The sequence below is a fragment of the Pinus tabuliformis genome, chromosome X (assembly GCF_031772625.1).
Source record: "Pinus tabuliformis cultivar Carrire ecotype Pingquan chromosome X, CPIR1, whole genome shotgun sequence".
Lineage (NCBI taxonomy): Eukaryota > Viridiplantae > Streptophyta > Pinopsida > Pinales > Pinaceae > Pinus > Pinus tabuliformis.
Window position 1 is genome coordinate 1,129,881,460 of NC_142308.1, and position 15,166 is coordinate 1,129,896,625.

Sequence of the window (15,166 nt, forward strand, 5' to 3'; positions counted from 1 at the left end):
CTGATTTGGTTCACGAAAGTGATGGATGGCCGATGCCATACGAAAGATGAAGGCTCCATAATGAAGAAGATGAAATTCATGACATCGAAAGGAGGAGCTCTTCTAACTGTTGAAGGTACCATGATCTCCACCAAAGAGCTGTTGTGAGAAACAAGTCCCTAGTTGAGAGCGAGCTTGGGCAAGTCCCTGGTTAAGAGGGAGCTTGGGTACATTCCTTTTATAGGAATGGGTTGATCCTCCCTGGTTAAGAGGGAGTGACAGATATGATTCTCTACTTCATGTGTCATGCACTAGACTAGGACTAATAGCCGTAAGTTTGAGAGAAGGTCGTGAAGAGAGGTAGACACATCATTCTTGTTTTCATATTGTGAAGAAAGAATGGAGGTTGGGTAAGCATCTGGCATCCAATACTCTTTGAGGATGTGGTAAGGCATCCAAGATAAGAGTAGTCGTAGAGGACCGATATTCTTTGGGGACTGGGAATCTAAGATAAAAATAGTTCTGGAAGGACATACCTTGTGAACACCTGGGTGAGGTATGTACCTTGAGAGACAATGATGATGGTGTCTATCAATCACTAGTCTTGCCAACATTGTGCTATGATCTTGTGCAAAGATAGAGAAGTTAGTCAAGGCCTTGCTATGTGACAATGTTGGTTGGTATGATGCAAATAGATGGCTTACCAATCCGACTATTCTTATGAAAATTCTTCATATTGAGAATGTCCAAGTACCTTGTGTGGATTATGAATACCTCCCTAGTCAAGAGAGAGTGTTGAGATATGTAACTATGTTCGTTCTTCACAATGACATATGTAATCATGATTTTATGTATTTGATATAATGAGAAAAATAAATTTATTATTGTTATTCCTGAGGCATTGCTTTCATGCTCAAGGGAAATTTATTTTTAGGTCAAGCACCCATTGAGTGCTTCTAGGGCTTGTCATTGAGTCTACAAGTCAATTGAGTCATTGTTATGTATGAAAGATTTTTTTGGGCATGTTAAGTATTGTAAAGAAAATTTATTTGAGTCAAATACCCTCCAAGACCTTGTCAAACAAGTAGAAACAAGTCGGCCTACATGAAGGGACAAGTCGGCCTAAAGACAACAATTCACACCCCTCAAAAGCCTATATATCAGAAGGAATTCGACCTCATTTGGAGACACACTGAAGCAAGTTCGATCTCCTCAAGATAGAAGCTGGAAAAGGACGAAAAAGAATAAGAGCAAGATCGAAGTTTTTGGGCCTCTCTCTCTCTCTTGTGTTAGGGTTTCTATAGTTATTGGGCAAGTCGAAGTGCTGTTCGACAAGTCAAAGAGCTGTTGGACAAGTCAAAGTGCTGTTGGGCACGTCAAAATGCTGGGAAGAAACTGCTAGGTCGAAGTTCAGGAAGAAACTGTTGGGTTGGAGCTCCCGAAGAAACTGCTGGGTCGAAGTTGCAGAAGAATCTCCTGGGAGGTCGAAGTTGCAGAAGAATCTGCCAGGGGATTTAAATTAGAGAAGTACATGTTGAAGTTTCCAAGTCTACTTAGTTTAGAAACCCTTCATGCACCTTTTCTGATTTATTCCTACCTACTTGTTATTTTTCTTTAACAAGTTATTTACAAAGTAAATACTGAAAATAAACACCAGTGCATGCTCAACATATTACAGATCAGCGACTAAAAGAAACAAGAACAAACACACCACATGACACCATTATTTTTGGACCAATGTCCCCGGAAAAACCCAATGCGGGAAAACCAGTGCAACTATCTGAGGGTTTTCTTATTAAGCAATATCAGAGTATAATTTGGGTGCCAAAACTAGCCTACCCAACAGAGAATTTCCTTAGCAGCTATACCTCATAGTTTGAGAGAAATCTCCTGGCTGAAACCCCGGAAAACCTTTCCGGTAGCTCCTCAGCACAAAACTGCTCTGCAACCCCAGTGTCTGCCCAAGTTGGACTGCGTCAGCCCCTCTCTGTCTCACGCTGGCCTTGTGTCAGCCTTTCTTGGCCTGCATCAGCTCCAGGAGGCCCTGCATCAGCTCTGGGAGCCTTTGCGTCAGCTACACTGGCCCCTCTGGTGCTCTGCGCAGCACTTGGCTGCCTCTTCATGGCCTTGCGTGAGCTCTTGCTGGCTTTGCGTCACCCTCCTTAGCTGCTGCGCTGCTCTCCCAACATAATCTCTGCCTTCTCTATTCCTCTGTACTCAATGCCCCTCAGCTGCTCTCCCGATCACTGATTCTATCTCTCTTAGCAAACCCCGCTCTAGAGAATAGAATGACTGATCATCTGGTGTGATCTCCAAGTGACCCTCAAGCCTCCTCTTATACTTTTCTTGTTGACGATTCAACGGCCGAGATTAAGTCCCTAATCAATGGCTAAGATTAGATCTGGCTTGATCCATGTCTTTTGGACCACTCTAATACAGATTCATATTAATACACATTAATATTTTATTTTCTCTAAGTTTAAACTTAGGGACTCCATTAAAAATATTAATTATTTTAATATCTCCTGATCTGTTTAGAATCTGCCCAAACCCTTTCTGGGTATTGGAGATTTCATGTGCCCCAATCTCTCCACCAAATTTCGTGGCTAGAGCACATCCGATGCTACCCCAAATCAACACTCCCTCTTAGCGAGGATTGTGCTGTAGCAATACTCACTGAGTATTACTCTAATCATCCGGCATTGGTACCTGTGCTGATGCTAGGCCTTCCTGTCCAACATCCTCTGCACTGCTGCCTCCTATACTGCTGCCCATGATTCTACCACTGCCATTGCTGCATCTGGACGACAGCTCCCTCTGCATCCGTGCTGCTGCTGGTCCTTTCTTCTAGCACTGCATCCGCACTGCACCTCCTCTCATCATGCTGCATCGTGCTACCCACTGCTGCACTACAACTCAGTTATTGAGAAGTAACTGATCTCCCAACTGACCTCCCTGTTGGGCTATAAACACCCACTGATGCTGAAGCTCCCTCTGCCACTGACAAGTGCTCCCTCTCTCTGACCTCTGCGCTGCTGCAACAACTCCATGCATCTCGCGCCGTTGCACACCTCTCTGTGCCTTCCTGCATTGGTGCAACACTCCTGTGCCTCTCGCACTGCTGCAACGTGCTAGCTCTGCGCTGTCTCGAGACTCCTACACTGTAGCTCTCTCTGCCACTCCATCCGCATCCATCTCTACCCACTCAGCCAGTGCTGCTACTTCTCTTCGGGGCTCCCGTAGCAAGGTCTAATCCAAGAGGCTGGGTACCTCGAGGATCCTGCCCCTCATCGCCTGTAGTCTGCTTCACTACAGCTCGAGGTCTCCCCACTTTCACTCAAGTGGTGCGTGTACACTCACGGCACAATCATCGCTTGTCAAAACTTCCTTCTCTGCCCGTGCTGGCGCTGCCTTAGTCTCGAAAGACTCTCCCATACTCTTCTTCCTTGGGCACTGGGTCACATAATGACCCATCTCCCCACAGTGGAAGCACTTGATCTTGGAGAGATCTTTCTTCTTTTGCTTCTCCTGCTTTCCCTCAGGTGCTAGGGCCACATCCTCCTCCTCCTGCTTGACCTTGATCCCTTTGCTGCTGCTACCTGTCTTTGACTGCCATCTAATCTCTTCCTGGCGAAGAGCTGCCCACATCTCGTCCCAAGGTAGGAGAGTCCCTTTGCCTAGGATGCTCTGGACAAACACTTCCCACTCTTTTGAGACAACATTCAGGGTTGTCCTCACCATAAGCTCATGATCTGGTGTCGCTCCTATAGCAGTCAACTGATCTCGGATCTCGTTCAGTCCTCCGAGGAAGGAGTCAATCGATTGACCCTTCTTCATCTGATACGACCTCATCTGGTTCTCGAGCAACATTCTTCTCTGCACAGAAGTATGCTGGTATAGGTTCTTGAGAGCCTCCCACATCTCAACTTCCGTTTCCTTCTCGGCTATATGTGGTACCACATGATCCTTGACCCTGTCAAGGATAATGCACTTGGCCCTCGCCATCGCCTCCTCGTACTTGTCATTATCATTGGGGTCGATTGGGATAGCTATAACCTTCAAGGTGAAGTTCTTGACACGATTCTTGACAAGCACTGATAAGATTCTGGTCTTCCAAACTGCGAAGTTTGATGCTCCGTCCAGTCTATCTTGGTCTTTTACCCCGTGTAGTGCCATGACGCTCCTCTACTTCCCTCCTGGAAGTTCTTTGTTCGACTCCTTTGAGTCTCTACTTCCCGTCTAGAAGTTCTCTTCTGGACTCCCTTTGAGTCCTGATTTCCCTCCTGGAAATCCCTCTGCCGCTTGTCAAGATGACCCCTACTTTGATCGTCTTGTGCAATTGCACTGCTAATCCGTGTTCCTCGGTTAGAAACCCTCGGTAACAACTCCTGTGGCCCTGCTCTGTCAGGTACTGTTTTGACTACAGTTCCTCACCAGCTCCACTCTGCAATATTCCTGTAGCCTTCTAGACCCCAGCAACTGCCTCTCTGTGAATTGCGTCAGCACCTCTCTACCTCACGCTACCTCTGCGTCACCTTGGGATGCCCTGCGTCAGCCTTGGGATGCCCTGCGTCAGCTCTCTAGCCCTCTACGTCAGCAGCGTTGGCCTCTCTGAGGCTCTGTGCAATTCCCGGCTTCTTCTGCATGGCTCTGGCTGGCTCTGCGTCACACTTCCTTGGCTTCTGTGCTGCTAGAAACAACTTCTGTCACCTCAGGACAGTTGTTTTCTGCTGCTATTGTTCTGCTTGGCTGATGTCTTTTGGTGCTCTTGTGATCTGCAATCACGCTTTGATACCATGTTGAAGTTTCTAAGTTTACTTAGTTTAGAAACCCTTCATGCACCTTTTCTGATTTATTCCTACCTACTTGTTATTTTTCTTTAACAAGTTATTGACAAAGTAAATACTGAAAATAAACACCAGTGCATGCTCAACATATTACAGATTAGCAACTAAAAGAAATAAGAACAAACACACCACATGACACCATTATTTTTGGACCAATGTCCTCGGAAAAACCCAATGCGGGAAAACCGATGCAACTATCTGAGGGTTTTCTTATAAAGCAATATTAGAGTACAATCTGGGTGCTGAAACTGGCTTACCCAACAGAGAATTTCCTTAGCAGCTATACCTCACAGTTTGAGAGAAATCTAGTTGAAACGCCGGAAAACTCTTCCGGCAACTCCTCAGCACAAAACTGCTCCTCCAACCCCAGCGTTTACCCAATCTGAACTGCATCAGCCCCTCTCTGTCTCACGCTGGCCCTGCGTCAACCTTTCTTGGTCTGCGTCAGCCCTAGGAGGCCTTGCGTCAGCTCTGGGAGCCTCTGCGTCAGTGACGCTCGCCCCTCTAGTGCTCTGCGCAGCACTTGGCTGCCTCTTCGTGGCCCTGCGTGAGCTCTTGCTGGCTTGCGTCACCCTCCTTGGTTGCTGCGCTGCTAACACAATCTCTGCCTTCTCTTTTCCTCTGTACTCAATGCCTCTCAGCTGCTCTCCCGATCACTGATTCTATCTCTTTTAGCAAAACCTGCTCTAGAGAATAGAATGACTGATCATCTGGTGTGATCTCCAAATGACCCTCAAGCCTCCTCTTATACTTTTCTTGTTGACGATTCAACGGCCGAGATTAATCGCTAATCAACGGCTAAGATTAGATCTAGCTTGATCCATGTCTTTTGGACCACTCTAACACAGATTCAGATTAATACACATAAATATTTTATTTTCCCTAAGTTTAAGCTTAGGGATTCCATTAAAAATATTAATTTATTTAATATCTCCTGATATTTTTAGAATCTGCCCAAATTTACAACGGATTACCGGATTCCGATACTCATGAATCTTCTTGTTGGCTAGAGAAGATTATATTTTGGGGATCCGCATTTCTGGGAAATTCTTCAGGAAGGCCCAAACCCTTTCTGGGTATTGGAGATCTCATGTGCCCCAACCTCTCCACCAAATTTGCGTGGCTAGAGCACATCCGATGCTGCCCCAAATCAATAGTACATTGTAAGCAAGAGATCCAAAATTGTGCAAAAATTCTATGGAAGTAACTTTTCATACTTTCAAGATCAATTGAACTTTAGCAGCAGAGAGCATCTTGAAACAAAAGGGCAGATAAGGATAAAACAATTCATGAAACAGTGATAAGAGCACATATAGCTTCCAATCAAACAACATGGGAATAAAAACCACCCTTTCTTGAAATCTATCGCATTAATGATATCCATTCAACAACAAGCTTGATACCATTAAGAGCAATGTATGGTTTCAATTCTTTAATCCTTATCAATCTCAATCTCGTAAATTTTGAGGAAAGACAAAAAAAATTGTTAATAATGTTGGATACTGTTGAAATTCTAAGGCTAGAGCAGTGGAGTGCAATTTTTTGCTAGGTAATTACTTCCTAATGATTTTCAACCAGTATTTACGCCGCTGCTACCATTGAATAATTACACTTAACAAAATCTTAACAATAAATGCAGCGGAAACAGTAAAGATCACAGAAAGATAGCCATGCACAAAAGAGACAATAATTTTACCCTAGGAAACCAAACTTTGGGAGAAAACCCAACAACTTTTCTTAAGATAAATTATTCTTTTGCAAGGTTTACAAATCAACAATTTGTCTAGAAATCTATGCCAATAATCCAAGTCAAATACCAATCAAACCTAGTCAAATCCAACTAGTCAATGTTGGTAAAAAACTAGTCAAAAATTCAACTATGGTCAAAGTTTAGGCCTACGGTCAAATCTCTATGGTCAAACCCTTGTTCAATGCCGTATGCATTGCGGTTAACTTATTCGGTCAATGCTTAGTCAAACTCGGTCAAACAGAGTTCAAATCAGCTTGACCAAAATAGTCAAACACATCTTCCTTCTCCACAAGTGTGGCTATCCAAGAGAGATGAGGGAATGATGAAGAGAGAGAAGAAACTTGCTCTTGCTTTTTGGTGGAGAAAATGAGACATAAAACTCTCTATTTATACTTGTCAAATTAGGTGAAATAACCCAAGGGACACACTCCTTCATAGGTTGAGCCGACTTGTCACTTCAAACTTTAAATTTTCATAATTCTTCTAGGCCGACTTGAAAACCATTTAACTATGCGAGAATACCTCCCAATGCTATAGAAAAATCAACAAATACAACGCAAGAAAGACTATATGGAAATGCGAAAGAAACACCAAAAGAGCTCAATTAAGGACAACATTATACCAAGAAGAACAAGGTAGGATATCTGATTTAAACAAAATTAATATTATACCACTAATAGGTAGGATATGATACATTTAAGTAGCACGAGACATCCTTCCCCCCTTCTTGTCACATATTTCATCTGTCGTACACGACACATGTGTGGCACGTGTCTGACATGAGTTTGACTAGTCTCGGACACAAGCCCTACTGGTGTCTCAAAATTTGGACAGATGTCCAGTGAAAAAGCATTGTAAAATCGATTTATTGTCTCATTCTCATGCAATTCAGTCCAAGTTTTGGAGCTCTCTAAGGTTTTGGAGTTCAACTAAGCGCGATTAAGCAATGCTTGAAGGGATTCCAAGAGTTGGGAAGTAGATTTGTTTAGGCCCTACTAATGCTATGCAATTAATGTTAATGTTAAATTCTTAAATTTTTAACATTACCATTAATTAACTCAGGTGTTTGAAAGTGGTTCCGACCTCATTGGATTTCATATGGGGAAGTAGAATTTTAGATCCCACTCAAAATCCAACAGACTTAACAGTTTTTAGGATTTCAGGATCAGGGAAATTGCAACATTTCCATTGGAGTCTATGATGCATGAGAGTATGGAACTAGCATTTAATTAAGAGGATCAATCCCTCTATGTACCTCGATGTTGGTGGCATTGATTGTTGAACTCCTCTGTCATGACCCTAGTAAAAATGTAGCCATCACTCAAACAAAATTTCAATTTGACATGTTAAGCTTTTTCTATCTTATTTTAATGCTTAGAGGGTGATATTGATGATGGGGATCCCAATATAGGCAATGGTTTTGATGATATGTAGTACTAGTTATTTGTTGTAGCATGATTTTTTTTCGGATTCTACATGCCATTCAGGGCCTCTTTGTTGATGTATTTTGGGTTCAGTGATGGATTGAACTCAGTGCTATTGTGGTTATATGCATTAGTTGTATGACTAAATTTGTCTCATCATCATGTAAGTGTTTTATATATTTCATATTGTATGTGTAATTCACTAATTTGTTATATTTTTTAATATACATTATATTTTTTTAATATATAATATATAACATGTCCTCCATGTCGTGTTCTGGTGGGGGGGGGGGGGGGGTCATTGTGCCATGTGTCGGATAGCCATATTTTCGTGTTCTCTATGTCGTGTGTCCTCATGTCATGTGACTTAGCGGTACATGTGGAATATTTAATAACTCTCATTAATGTGAAGGTATTCATGTGAAATTATGTATGAGAACCTTTGCTTTCATAACTTATTTCAGTATTGGCAGAGCTGCTGAACATTAGTAGATTCTCTCAATGTGTATGACCCATTTTGGATATAATTGTGCATGGAGGTTTCCATGTAGGTTAACTTTAATTGCATTGCCTGTTGGAGAATATATTTTATTATTCAAATGAAAATGATCTTTAATGTTGCATTCTACAATGGATGATTTTTATTCTGTGCAAAAATGCTTGCATCTGTTAACACTGAAGCATATTGTGCTGAGTTTGTTGTGAAATAATTGTTTAGATTTTAACATACACATCTGGCTGATTTACTGGTTCTTTTCTGATGCATTTTGTGCACATATTATGTCTCTAACAATGTCTAATTTTACAATGTAACTTCCAACTATGGGTTCCATAATACAAAAAGATTATTTCTTGCAATCTTGGATTTTAAAAGGAACATTATTCTATTCTTTTTCATTATCCCACGATTGTTATAATTCATTATGATAGTGACTGAAGAAGGGCTATGTACTTATTGGCATGTTTGTTTTTAAAATTTATTATGCATTTTACTGGTAGTTGTGTTGAACGACCACATTCTTAGTTTCAGCTCAATGGATATCATTGTTAATTCTTTTATACCAGATCTGATTTACTTCAACAATTTATTGAAAACCTAGAAAATATTTATCTCAAATATTTCTGAAATTGCTAATAAAATAAACACTAGTATATTTACTCAGGAAATAAAATGCAGCGGAAGAAAAACGACGAAATCAATCACACTACAACAGAAAATTTGTGCCCAAAAAAATCTTCCTTCATATTAAATTTCTTAGGAAAATTTGGACCTAGACCCACAGAAAATACATGGAAAAATACAACTGCCGGAATCCTAGAACTCGGCCCCACTGGGAAATATTAGCTTCAAGGAAATCAACCCTTGGAAATCGGCACTATTGAAGAAACTCGACATTTGGAAAATTTAGCCTCCCTCACCAGCAATTCGGCCCCCCTTTTCCCTCGTACGACCCTTGTGCACTTGAGAAATTTGGCCGCTGGATATCTCGGCCCTCCTCCAGTAATTTGGCCCTCCTCTTCAGCTGACTCAATATCCTTCTTTCCTAGCTTCGGCTTCCCTGAAATTTCTCTCGAAATTCCCTCTGCAATTCTCCTCACTTCTCTTCAGTGTAATTGGGCCTCTTGCTCTTGAGAAAATCACTTTCTCAACATAATGCGTATTTTCACCTCTCCCTTAGGCTTATTTTATAATTTCGTTAAGCCAAAATCCCTGACCCTAATCTCGTAAGTAATCAATGACTAGGATTAAATCTTAAGCCTCACATGGGATCAACAGTTGAGATTATATCCAAGTCACTTGAATAATTTTATTATTTATCCTTAAAATTTTGGCCTAATAGTCCACAGTAATTAATTAAATTAATTATTGTACTTTTATTAAGTTGACCTTAGGAAATAAATCATAAAATCACTAACTCCACCAAGCAAGCACCTAAAGAGGAATTCAAATATCTTCTACATGTGAAGACACCAAGCCAATTTAGAAGACCTTCCCAGGCTACAAAATCAACAATCATTATATTCATCATATTTATTAATTGTGTATTGTAAGCCTTATCAGAAATATATGCCTTTATCAAACTAGTTTTATGCTTTTGTTATTGTAGATAAAAATACATTGTGTTACATGCAGGGAATGAGGGTTGATTCTTATAACAATGAACTGCTTCAACTTTCTGAGGATTTGGCTCGAAGGATGTTACCTTCTTTTGAGACTCCTACAGGTGTTGAACTTTTAACGTTACAACAAAAATATGTGCATATAGCAAATTTGATTTTTTTTAATAGTCAAATGCCTATTTTGTTGCTTTTGTACAATTATATTTAGTGGTAAAGGCCATAATTTTTTGTGATCAGTTTTGGATTTCTCATATGAGCTTATTGAAGTCTTGTCTACAAGTTCAACTATTGATGATCATTATGTTTAATCTACCTGCCTGATGTTTTCATGTTATTAAACTAATGATCAACAAGCTTTTAGTTTACCTAGATTAAACTTGTAGTAGGGCAAGTAGTTGATAACCTTCCACTGATTGTACAACATTGTTACTGTTTAGGTCCACTCTATAGTTTGTATCAGTATCATTCCTTATAAATGGCACAAAGAATACTCAACAAAAAGCAATAGAAAGGTATATAAGAGGAAAGAAAAAATGGAGTTACAAAACAGCTTCCATTAATGAATTGACAATGCATCATAATCTGTCAGCTCGATTGGGTGCCACTAAGAATATTTTCTCCTGTGGAACTCTTCTTTCAATACCACTGTTACCAATATCTCTATTTTCTTCTGTTTTTTCCTATTTTTTAAAAGCTTTCTCAGGATGCCAATTTTTCCAAGTTTTTCAGGTCTAAGTTTATGCTTGCCAATATTTCCTTGTTCTAATTCAAAACTTTAATATTAATCTGGCCTTGAAGCATGTTTAACTGCAAATTCAGTTCATCAGGGTTGACATCTTTGGCTGTTGTTGAGATTATGGGTGTCAGATATCTGCAGTAAGATTGAGGTAAACAGCTGGCGCATGTGCCAGTTTAAAGGAGGCACCTTAGATATGAAGTTATTACTATCATACAATCTTTTTGTTCTTTGTACCTGATTTAAATCCTTGTATTCATTTGTGTCATCAACATTTGCAATTTGCCAGTCTTAAATTTTCGATATATACATACCTGTAGCTTTCATGGCATTTTTCCTAACCTTGGTAGGGTAGAATACTCTGGCAAAGGATGGAAAGAAAAAAATCATCTGTAACACTTCTTATCTTTTTATCAAGAACCGTCTTTGTCATCACTTCTATTTGTGTCATTAATAATCGTATAGTACATAAGAGGAAAAATGTAATGCATTATCGTTTTCCATTATCAATATGCATCGACTTTGTAATTATCTTCTGGTAATGAGGTGCTAATCTAAAGCACCAACATATTGTGTCACAATAACCAAGAAAATTATCAAAAATATACTTGTTGGAATTGTTGATGTAATTTATAAATGTGGCTGCAGCCCATTCATAAATTCATCAAGTACTTGTAATCATGGTTAAGACCATTCTTTATGTTAATTTTAGATAACAATGGTATGTTCTATGCTTAAGAAAATTTACTTCAATGTTCTTTTAGCAGCCCAATGACAAATTCCAATTATATCCAATAGCAATCACATTAATGTGAAAATTTCTGAATCTACACATCAGAAATCCTACTACAATAACTGGTTTATCATCTCCTACTTGTTTTTACATTCAACAAGTTACTTAATTATTTAAAATGCGATGAAAACACTATTGTAGACTACACATACATACAGATCATGAACTGAAAATAGAACGAGACAAATACGCAAGGGACACCGTTATTTTTGGACAAACGTCTCCGAAAAAACCGAATGCGGGAAAACCGGTGCAACATATAGAGGGTTTGTATTATTAAGCAAGCATAATCTGAGTACAACAGGTTGCCTCTCACACCGGCTAACCTTTCAAAGAAATCTCAGTAGCAAGAAATACATACAAGGGTTTACCTCATTCTCCAAGTCACAACTGATCCACTGAATGGTTGACTCTGGCAAGCACTGCGAAAATCCCAACACAATTTGCTCTGTGTGGGCCAGCGTCTTGCCTCTGGGAGACTGCGTCACTTCTCTGCTGGATTGATTTGCTCATAGGAGCTTCTACTTCGGCCCTCCCAGCTCAGAACATCCAACTCCTAGCAAAATCTCGAAGTCTTGATGATTATCTTGCACTGCCACTACGAGAACCCTCTTGACCTGTGTCAGCTCTGTGTGAGCTCCTCCCTGGGTTGTGTAGGCCTCTACTACTTGTTGGCTCAGAACTCTTTTCTGATCCAACTCTCTGCTACTGCCCCTCTCACTGCAACAAATCACTTGTTCGATTTCCTCAGCAAACCTCGCCCCAGAAAAATCGAACTGACTGATCTCTCAAGTGTATCTCCAACTGACCTTCAAGCCTCCTCTTATACTTTTCCTGTTGATGAATCAACGACTGAGATTAAGTCCCTAATCAACGACTAAGATTAAAACAGATTTGATCCTCGTCACTTAGAAGTTTCTCACCCATATTATTATTAATACCTATTAACATTTTTATTTTCCTAAGTTTAGACTTAGGTACCCATTAAAAATATGAATTATTCTAATAACTCGTCATCCAGGTGGAATTTCTCCAAACGATTTCTGGGTTTTGGAGATCTCATGTATTCTAGTCCCTCCACAAAATTTCGGAGCTAGAGCACATCCGATGCTATATAAAATCAACAACTAACTTATAAACATTGACAGTAAATGTAGATAGAACATAAAATCATGTGCATAAGACAAGCCAAGACAAGAGGACACAAGATGTGGCGCATGCCAGGGACAAACCCCAATGTGGGGAAACCCTTTGATCAAATCTTCTTATTATTCTTCAATAGTTCAGCAGAGAGAGAGAGTACAAATATAAGCCCAAAACAGATCTGCTAAATCAACAGTCAAATCAACCATAACCAGAAAGTCAACAGTGGTCAAAGCTGCACCAAAATGTCCTCCAAACAGCACTCCAAATCAGCTTTCTAGGAGAGTCAAAGTCAGCTCAAAATCTTCGGTCAAACACAATCAAAGGAGAGAGAAAGTCCACTGTAATTTTCTGCAATCAAACCTAAAGTTAATGTTGGTGAACCAGCTCCAAATGCCTCGAGTTCTGTGCCAAAGAATGTGGCCTAGAGAAATCGGAAATCTGGCCCAAAAATCGATGTCAACGCAAGTCAAACACCCCTCGGTTAATGCCCCGAAGTCAATGGTTTGTTCTGCCCAGAAATTCGGCCTCCTGCCACATGTGCGAAGAAGAAAGAGGAGTTGCCCAGCCACACGTGTGAAAATGAGAGAGAGAAGCCTCCAATGATGTTTGACCCAAACAAGAGAGAGAATAAGATGTGATGAGATGTTGATGTCCAAATGAGGAAAAGGTCTCTCTTATTTATACACAACGTTGAGGGTGAAAAGACACATTTGTTGGGCTTCATGAGCCTACATTTTACTGGAGCCGACCTTGACAATTTTTCCATAGAAGAAATAAATTCATAATTCCATTTCTACTTGTCAGAATGAGATGATCTTTATATCAAAATTGTACCTCTCCGAAAGAGGAATCCAATGCAATAATCATCTCCATCATATGAGCTGTCCTAAGGTGGAATTTGGCCTAGTTGCCAATTTTAACACTCCCTCTCAACTAGGGAGAATTCCACCTGCCAATCCATCATCATGCTAACCTGTCATCTTGAACCATCATGCCATCACTGCTCTGCACTGCTCTTCTTTGCTGAACCATGAAGTAATAATGAAAAAGAAGTGATCGAGAGTGTTTCATACAACTCTGCACTGACTAAAGTTAGTTCTTGATCCCAGATCAAGTTGTTGAACACTATGTATCCTAGTCATAGGGAGTACGACAGTACACGATACGTCCATCGGTAGTGCTATGGTCCCTAACCAACTTTTCCCAACTCATTGGCCAGATGAGAGGTACTTCCCATGAGTCCCAGATTCTACGGGTAGGATGTGTGTCGGGGCATCAACAGTATCCTAGTCATAGGGAGTACGACAGTACATGATACGTCCATCGGTAGTGCTATGGTCCCTAACCAACTTTTCCCAACTCATTGGCCAGATGAGAGGTACTTCCCATGAGTCCCAGATTCTACGGGTAGGATGTGTGTCGGGGCATCAACAGGGGAACGTGAACCACTCATCCTATGCATATGTCAATTGTAGGGGAAGGTGAACCACTCACCCTACATGCATGTGTCTGGGTAGGGGAAGGTGAACCACTCACACTACACGCATGTCGACCATAATGGGGTATCATAGGGGAAGGTGAACCACTCACTCTGTGTCCAGCGTACTTCTAGGGGAAGGGGAACCACTTACCCTATGGTCGCTCATAGCTAGCTCCAAGAAGTACCCCATGCCCCTAGGAGCTCCCAGAGCTTTGTGTCCAACTCATACGGGACCCTCATAAGAGGGTCGTTCCACGACTCCAAGCCTCTCTTGGAAGGTTAAGAATTTGACCTTCGCAAGAGGCTTCGTGAGAATGTTTGCAACCTGCTCATTTGTCCTGATGTGTTGGAACCTAACTGCTCCCCGTTGTACCATATCCTGGATAAAGTGGTACCTGATATCAATGTGCTTGGAGTGGTCGTGGAACACGGGATTCTCTGATAAGCGAATCACACTCTGGTTGTCGCAGAAGACCACGGTCGTAGCAAGCACGTGCTCAAATAGCTCACTGAAGAGCTTCCTCAACCAGATTGCTTCACAACAGGCCATACTCGCAGCAATGTATTCGACCTCGACAGTGCTTAGTGCAACCGATTTCTGCTTCCTGCTCATCCAAGATATAAAAGCAGACCCCAAAGAGAAGCAACACCCAGACGTTATCTTACAATCCATCACATTGCCAACCCAATCAACATCTAAATATCCATATAGCCTCAAATTCTGGCAGTTTATCTCAGACTATAGTGGATAATGCCCTAGAGATATCTCAAGAAATTCTTGGCAGCAATCCAATGAATATGATGAGGCTTGACAATATATTGCCTCAACGTATTCACAACGGAGCATATGCGAGGACGGGAGTTGACCAAGAACCTCTGTGCCTCTACAA

General features: G+C 40.9%; 1 protein-coding gene across 5 annotated transcripts in view; it reads left to right on the forward strand.

Annotated features, from left to right (window-relative positions):
* LOC149143811 (Glycosyl hydrolase family 47 protein) overlaps positions 1-15,166 on the forward strand; it is a 425,142-nt gene that overhangs the window by 145,340 nt on the left and 264,636 nt on the right. For all 5 annotated transcript variants that reach the window (XM_089447853.1, XM_089447852.1, XM_089447854.1 and 2 more), the window contains one exon: positions 10,135-10,225. In XM_089447853.1, coding sequence (XP_089303979.1) covers positions 10,135-10,225 — 91 coding nt within the window. The remainder of the gene's footprint in view (positions 1-10,134; positions 10,226-15,166) is intronic.